This window comes from Phycodurus eques, chromosome 18 (assembly GCF_024500275.1).
Source record: "Phycodurus eques isolate BA_2022a chromosome 18, UOR_Pequ_1.1, whole genome shotgun sequence".
NCBI classification, from domain to species: Eukaryota; Metazoa; Chordata; class Actinopteri; order Syngnathiformes; family Syngnathidae; genus Phycodurus; species Phycodurus eques.
This window is the reverse complement of record NC_084542.1, coordinates 17,245,462-17,253,024: the sequence shown is the minus strand read 5'-3', so window position 1 is coordinate 17,253,024 and position 7,563 is coordinate 17,245,462. Positions and strand designations below refer to the sequence as shown.

The 7,563-nt window shown below is 42.6% G+C and overlaps 1 protein-coding gene across 1 annotated transcript; it reads left to right on the top strand.

Annotated features, from left to right (window-relative positions):
- stum (stum, mechanosensory transduction mediator homolog) lies at window positions 1-6,440 on the top strand. Its single transcript, XM_061705133.1, has 3 exons — window positions 1-290; window positions 4,471-4,653; window positions 6,406-6,440. The coding sequence occupies exons 1-3, from the start codon at window positions 89-91 to the stop codon at window positions 6,438-6,440; spliced, it is 420 nt and encodes a 139-aa protein (XP_061561117.1). The 5' UTR covers window positions 1-88.
- The last annotated feature ends 1,123 nt before the right edge of the window (window positions 6,441-7,563 follow it).

Sequence of the window (7,563 nt, the reverse complement as noted above, 5' to 3'; positions counted from 1 at the left end):
GCATCACAGATGAGAGACTTTTTAAAACTACGACACTTTAGTATTTTGGATTGTGTTGACGTTTAATTAAGTGCAAATAAGAGTGAAGATGGCACAGAAGGAGGGGACCGTCGCAGGGGACAACTCGGGGGCCAAAGGCGTCCCCGTCGGCCCCGCGCCGGGGACCGTCGGGGGCGGCGTGGTGGTGGCCGTCCGCGAGAAGAAGGGAACCCTGAGGGCCGCCATACCCACAATGCCTTTCCCTCTGGCGGTCGTCTGCCTCTTCCTCAACACGTTCATACCCGGACTAGGTGAGTGACCTTTATCTCGATTATTTCGATATATCAGAAGTTAAAGAGAATAATTAACTTTAACTTTTGTCAATTAAATGTAAAAAAAAAAAAAAAAGGGGTTTGGTAACAAAACAAAAACATTTCAACATTTAAAATTTTGGAACAGATTTTAGCAAGAATCATGGAAGTTGACACATTCTTTGCCTTCGCGGGCCACATAAAATGATGTGGTGGGCCCGATCTGGCCCCCGGGCTTTGAGTTTGACAGGCGTGATATTCACACTATTTAAAGAACATGTTAAGTGACTTCAGAGATTTGTTTCTAAATAGATGATACATGTTTGAAGAGAATTGCTGAAAACATGCAAAGGCTGAGAACTATGTAGGACTGGATTGTGGCGCTCTAGGGCCTTATTTTCGTCAACGGTGAAAATCCGTCGCGGCTTGGACCAGTGTTTATTATTTTGTACTTCAAACATGTACGGATGTGTAGTCATAAAAAGAAAGACGGAAGACGTTTCTTTGATTGGCAGTCGACAGCTGAGCGGGGCGCGGTTTCTGTAACGTCATTGCGACGAGTCGTAACGGCAGATAAAGATAACGCTAACTCAGTTTTGTGTCGTCAAAAGTCAATTAGACAAATCTGCAACATCGTTTGGCCTCGGACAAACGACGTGACTTTTGTTCTTCACGTGTATTGGCGTTCTCATTACGCATATCTACAATTTAGTCGCAGATATCCGCCGGTAAATTACAGATAAAGATGATCGCATCTTTTTCTTGACATCATCTAGGACGGCGGACAGGTACGCGACAACAAACATAAGAGTTTCACAGGTCCGCAGTTCACAAAACTCAATGACGACCCCCGAGACTCGACTCCCATCCGGACAAGGAGAAACCCGAGAATGCCCATTTAGGAGGAAACAAAAAAAAAAAAAAGGATGAAAAGGATAAAAGCTTGAGAAGCGATCAAAGATGGAGGCATCCCGGCCTTCCAAGATGACCAGACTGAGGGGGGGGGGGGGGGGGTGTGAGAAGCGGCAGGAAAACAGGCCAAAATCCAAATGTCAGTGTCTACGGCACGCCAAGAGGCTAAATACATCCGAGGTGTGCTTTCATCAAATGCAAGTCTACAAATGGCATTTATTACTTTTAATTAAAATAATAATCATTTAAAACTAAACAAATGAATGTATATGTAAATCTAATAAAATACCTTAGTTCTTTTTTCAAAAATAAAAAAAATATTTACAAAACGAATCCAAATGTATTTATTTCATTAAGAATACAAACATACATTTTTAAACTAATTTAGATTGAAGGGAATTTCCCCCCCCGAAAATAAATAAATAAATAAACAATTTCAATGCCCTCACGTTTTTATTTTTAACCAAACACAAAATGATGACTTGAATATCTATAATATAAAGTTGTTTTCTTGGGGAAGTGGCGTAACAGCGCGCAATTTGAAAACCGGCTTCAATCCCTCACTTTTCGTCTCCGATTTCTCGCCTGCTTGACAATGTCACAAACAGACGTGCGCCTTCGACAGAAATGAAAGTCCTCCGAGGCGGCCGGCGAGCCAAAGCCCCCGAGTTCACGCCCACTCCCGTTGGCGGCCATCTTGACTTAACACGTCGGCTTGACTAAATTGTCTGTAGCACCTGTGTGTGTGTGTGTGTGGCTTTGCCTGAATGCCTTGACATTTCATTGAATGGCTGCGACCAGTTGCCTTGACAACACTGTCTGAAAATGAATACAATTCAGTCGTGTGTGTGTGTGTGTGTGTATCAATGCTGTTCAGTAACAAGTGAGCGCGAGTGAACACAGCATGTTTTGTTCTATCCAACCTGGAGGCCAGAATAAAATAATCAGATTTGATCATGTGTAATTACGTTTGGAGGCCAGCATCCGCTCCTGTGCTTTTGCGTGAGCGTGTGTGTCTACAACGCGTTTGTGCGTGTGTGTGTGCGTGTGTGATGTCAGGATACATAAAGAGATCGCACAATCGTCAGCGTTATCAAAAACAACAAACAGAATTTTTTGCAATTTGTGTCATGTGTGCATCATGTCGAGTTTTTTGTGTACGGCAGCCAACTGGGACTTTGAGATATGAGTTTAATTCACTCCGTGACCACGCACTTAATTCAAAAGACTCTCATCTCAAATCTTCTCTCCCCATTCAAATGAATGGAAATGCCATTAAATCGTTCCAGCTTCGCCCCCCAAAAAATTGCAAAATAGCACTCTATAATATTGAACCTCATAAAAACATATAGTAATAAAATTTAAATAGAGTGTAAACGTAATGTTTAAAACATCACACTTCGTACCTTATGGGTGTTTTTGTTGTGTCTATCTAAAATGTGAGCTTTCTCGCACTAATTTTACAATTACGCTAAATTCTAAGTTTGGCATTTAGAACGCCACAATGCGTTGTGGGTAGCCACACCCAAAACGACCACACGTTCCTTTTCTTTCTTTCGATTGTCTGCGTTGACTTCTCTCGCTCGTCTTTTTCACACTCCATCATTGGCCTCCCACGCGAGCAGTGGGCGCTTCGGAGACTTCTTTGCTTAATTATAGTCATTAGTCTGGCTAATATCTGGACAAGCGCACACACGCAAGACGTCTCCCACACGCTCGCTCATCTCCTCCAAAAGGATCCGAGAGACTTTCGTGCAGAGAACACAAACACAACAATTTAAGATTTATTCTTTTTTTTTATTGTTATTGCTACGTGCTATACTTGTGGAACTCACACTGATGTTCATATTCCCAAATGCACGACTTAATCTCACATCGCCGAAAGATTTCTAATTATTGTGTTTCATTCACAAGAGGAACGTGATTAAAAATGATCTTAAAAAAGCCAATCACGTCACTTTTTTACACTGTATTGTGTGAACAAAAACAAGCAACAAAAATGGATGCTACTTGGTCAAGCATGTTTCCTTTGCTCACACATACAGTAAGTACATGTATGAGCTATGAAAATATATCCGCTTAAAGCCTCCATGTGCGCACACATAGCCAACAACGAGGCACTCTAAAGCCGCCATGGCACCCCCAAGTACCTGTCCACACGCTGGCGGTCATGTCCGAATCCCCCCCCTCGCTCTTCTGCTTCTCTCTCCATGTCGTGCACACACCCACGGCCAACAACGAGGCACTCGAGCACAGCCATGCGAGGGCAAAGTCCCGATCCACACGCACATCATGTCGGACTTTCTTTTGTTGTTGTTTTTTTCCTCGCTCTTGTAATAAGGACGATAGCATCTGTGCCGTTGCCACGGTGACCCCGCATCACCTACTTTTGCATCTTTAAGATCTTAAAAGCACCGACGCATGAAAACGACCATTTAAATAATAACTTGATCATGCTAATGCTACAGTGCTTTGATCAGGAGTTAAGCATCTCTTCCGTTGCCATAGTGAGCACGCATCACTTGCTTAAGTCTTTAAAGAACAACATGGAACAATTTGTCCTTTCAAAGATCAGCTAAGAAATGTTGCCGATGAAGACGCGACTCGCGTGGAGTAAGGAGATCCCCGCCCGCCATTGCTGTGCCGACCGCACATCAGACAGAATGGCAGAATTTTTATTATTATTGCTGCATACTAACTAACAGTTTGTAAAAGCAAGTAAATCAATTGTAAAGATGCACGGGTGAAATGACGCACACACACACACACACACACACGCGCGCGCGCGCACGCACGCACGCACACACACACGTCCCACCTGCTCCGACTGTTGGCTTCGACCAGCGTGACAAGAAAAAAGCCACAATCGCCCACCACGCATTCCTCATGCTGGCACATTTTGCTTTTGTCACCTTTCCAAATCTCTGAATGAGACACACTACTGTTTAGTGGATTTTATAATTAATACAGGGGGGGGGGGCTATCTGTATTATTATGATGTTGATCAGTTAGACAGCGACAAGTATTGGCGCATGTAAGCATCAACTTCTAGACAACAGTAAAAGCCATAAGCAGCTGTATTTGTCAGTATGTCCCTCCAGACCACAGTAAACCACGTCAGTTTTCGAGTAAACGAGCGACCAATGTTATCGCCCAAATTCTTAACAACTGCAGATATTTGGCTCAATACCTTTGCGCATTTCATCTTAGCAATATTTTGAGTAACGTCCAATAAATGAGGATGACGACGTTTGCGCATGTATCGCAGGTACCTTCATCTCAGCCTTCACGGTGCTGTGCGGCGCCCGCAGCGAGCTGGCGGCCGAGCGCGGCGTCTGTTGCGTCTTTTGGCTCAACGTGGCGGCGGCGCTCATCCAGGTGGCGACGGCCGTCATCATGGTGGGCTGGATCATGAGCATCTTCTGGGGCATGGACATGGTCATCCTCGCAAGTCAGTCACAACGCTGACATTTATTTGCACATTCAACTGAAATTAAACACCAGATGAAAAGTCAGTTTTGTTCTTTTTGAGTTACTTCATGAAAACCAAAACTACATTTGCCAACTGCAGATATCTTGTTCTGTCTTTTAGCAAAGTCATCGTACAATTCATAGACAGGAACAACGTCTTCTTTTTATATTGCACTCACTAAAACAAAAAAATGACATGGTTCTAATTAACATAGCATGCATTTTATGAACAGATTCCAACTCATCAAAGCACAAAATGTGCGTCTAGTGTGTGACGTGTGCGATTACTTTCACAGCTGAAATTCTTAGTTATTAGCGATTAGGGCTGGGGGAAAAAAATGGAAAAATTCGGCTAAGTCGACACAAAATTTGTGCCGCGAAGATCCACCGGGACCGAAAAAAAAAAGCAAGAAAACGCCCAGAACCCGTGTTTGCGCCGCCGGAACCCATGTTTCACACAAACATTTATTCCAGACCAATTTTGCCAAAAAGGACAACGGAACATCTGTAATGTGATTTTTAAGACACCTGTAGATGTGCAATGTACATATAACATGATAAGTATGAGTAAACTGAATGGTAGCTAGCGTTTGACTGAAAATGGTAATCGCCAGCACGCTAATGCTAATAGCGAATGCTAACCGTTTAGCATTTTGCCGTCTAAAACCGAATTTATACCAGACACTCAGTACCAACATGTGCAGTTTTAAGGATCGAAGTCCATCCCTTAAAAATGAGAATAGAACACGTTAGTGGTTGAAAATGTTTTTTTTTTTTTCTAGTAATAGTGGGGTGGGTGATTATTATTCGATTATTTGATCAATCATCAAGAGGAGAATCGAGAATCTCAAAAGATTCGCAAGTGACAGCCCTAATTGCTATGATAGGTGGTAACTGTCTGGTTTTGGTTTGTCTTCCCTCTTTTCTGCTTCTCTCTCTCTCTCGTAATAAGTTGATGTCACTGCTCCCCTCCCTGATGATCAATCCATTCTTGTGTTCCTCTGCCTCCGCCTACTGAGCATCCTTCCCCTCCTCGCGCACGCTCGCCTGCCGTCTCTGCCGCATCTTTTTTGCCGTATCTTTTGCCCTCATGTTAATTCCTCCCACGTCGCTTTTTCATCCACGCTTACCCCCCCCCACCCCCCTCGGGCGGGATCCGACGAATGCGGTTTGTGCGTGTGTGATGTTTCAGCTTGTCAGGTGATGTTTCAGCCTGTCATGGTGGTGATGTTCAAGCACTAACGGTCTCTTTCCTCTCTCCCACGTCTTCTTCCTGAAGTTTCTGACGGTAGGTTATTCTATCTTTCCCCCCTCGCAAAAAAAATGTCCAGTTGCTCGCAAAAAACGCTTCCCAAGGGAATTTGTGACACACAAATCACAGCTAGAACCAAATTCCACAGCTTACTGTAATTGTCTTTGTAAAATAAATGCAGGTTGTTATGTGCATGCCAAAGCAACAGGTGGCGCTATGACCCCTGACAGGCCGGTTTAGACCCTCACATTAGTGCTATAACACACTTTTTACTCAGAACTCTTAAAACATTTACATAATACAAATATAGATTCATAAGTGTATATAAACATGAATAATGCAATATAATCATATATGTACAATGATCTAAACTAAAATAGAATATTTTAAAAGAAACAATAAACAGGGGCCCATTATACCTGATGAAGTTTCGTACCTTAAGCAAGAAAAGACACTACTCTTTTTTCCTTCCGCATTCAGGCTACAGAGATCAGGACGTCCCGCAGGACGTCTGAGAGGATTCGAGGGCGTGGGCTCTGGGGGGCAACGTTTGGACAGCCCCGCCCCGAAACACGGCCGAGACCTTTTCGCTATTCACAGAAGACACAGAGAGGCGTCTAGTCTACCACGTTGGAGTCAAAGAAAGGATGGGAATGAGCTGTAAAAATTTTAGCCAGCTAGCGAGCTAGCCGCGACATGCTAGCCTTGAGGTTAAACGGAAAAAGGTCCTCACAAAGAAACACAGGTGTACTTCCGTAAATATTTCATCAATGTTTTTTTTTTTCCTTTTACATCATTGTTTCCCAACCTTTATTGAGCCAAGGCACATATTTTCCATTACAAACATCTCATGACACACCACCCGAAAGTTTACAAAAGCGTATATTGTGGTGCCTTGAGGTACAAGCGACCCAACATTTTTGGCCAATATTTCTGCTAGCTTAATGTTAACATCGACAGTCACAACGACATTTTAACACAAATGGTGCATCAACACATGCATATAGACAATATAAGAATACTCACAGGGAAATATTCTTTATCCTCTGCGAAAAACGACTAGTAATAGTACTGCAGCTTGTGACAGTCTTGTTCATTTGTTTGCATGACTGAGTTATACTGCCCCCAGTGGCCAAGTCACGCACACCAAAAGGAACCGCAATGGAGGAATAATGCACAAACTGTTTCATTCTTCACATTCTATTCAATTGTTATCGTCTTTAAAACGTACAATATGAAAACATTATATTTCAACTACAAAAAATAAAAAAAACATTTTGCAATAGTTTTTGTTGGGTTGTATGAGGCGGTCGGAACGGATTAATGGCATTGGTCACAAAATGTATTAAACATGTACCTGAAGCCAACACTGTTTCATGTAATAATGATGACCTCATCTCAAATTAATCACAAAATGTACTTGATCTGTGTGGAATCTGACATGTTTAATTTCTGTTTGTTGTATGAACAGCAACAAGTGGATACATAGATAATGGCACCTTTTGCCATCTAGTGGTGGAGCATTAAATTGTTCCGCTGCTGGCATAAATACACGAACAAAGATACATTATTTGTAGTGAATCGATAATCATTTTCAAAACCTTGAAGTGAGATCCGATAAAAGGGGCATTGGACAAT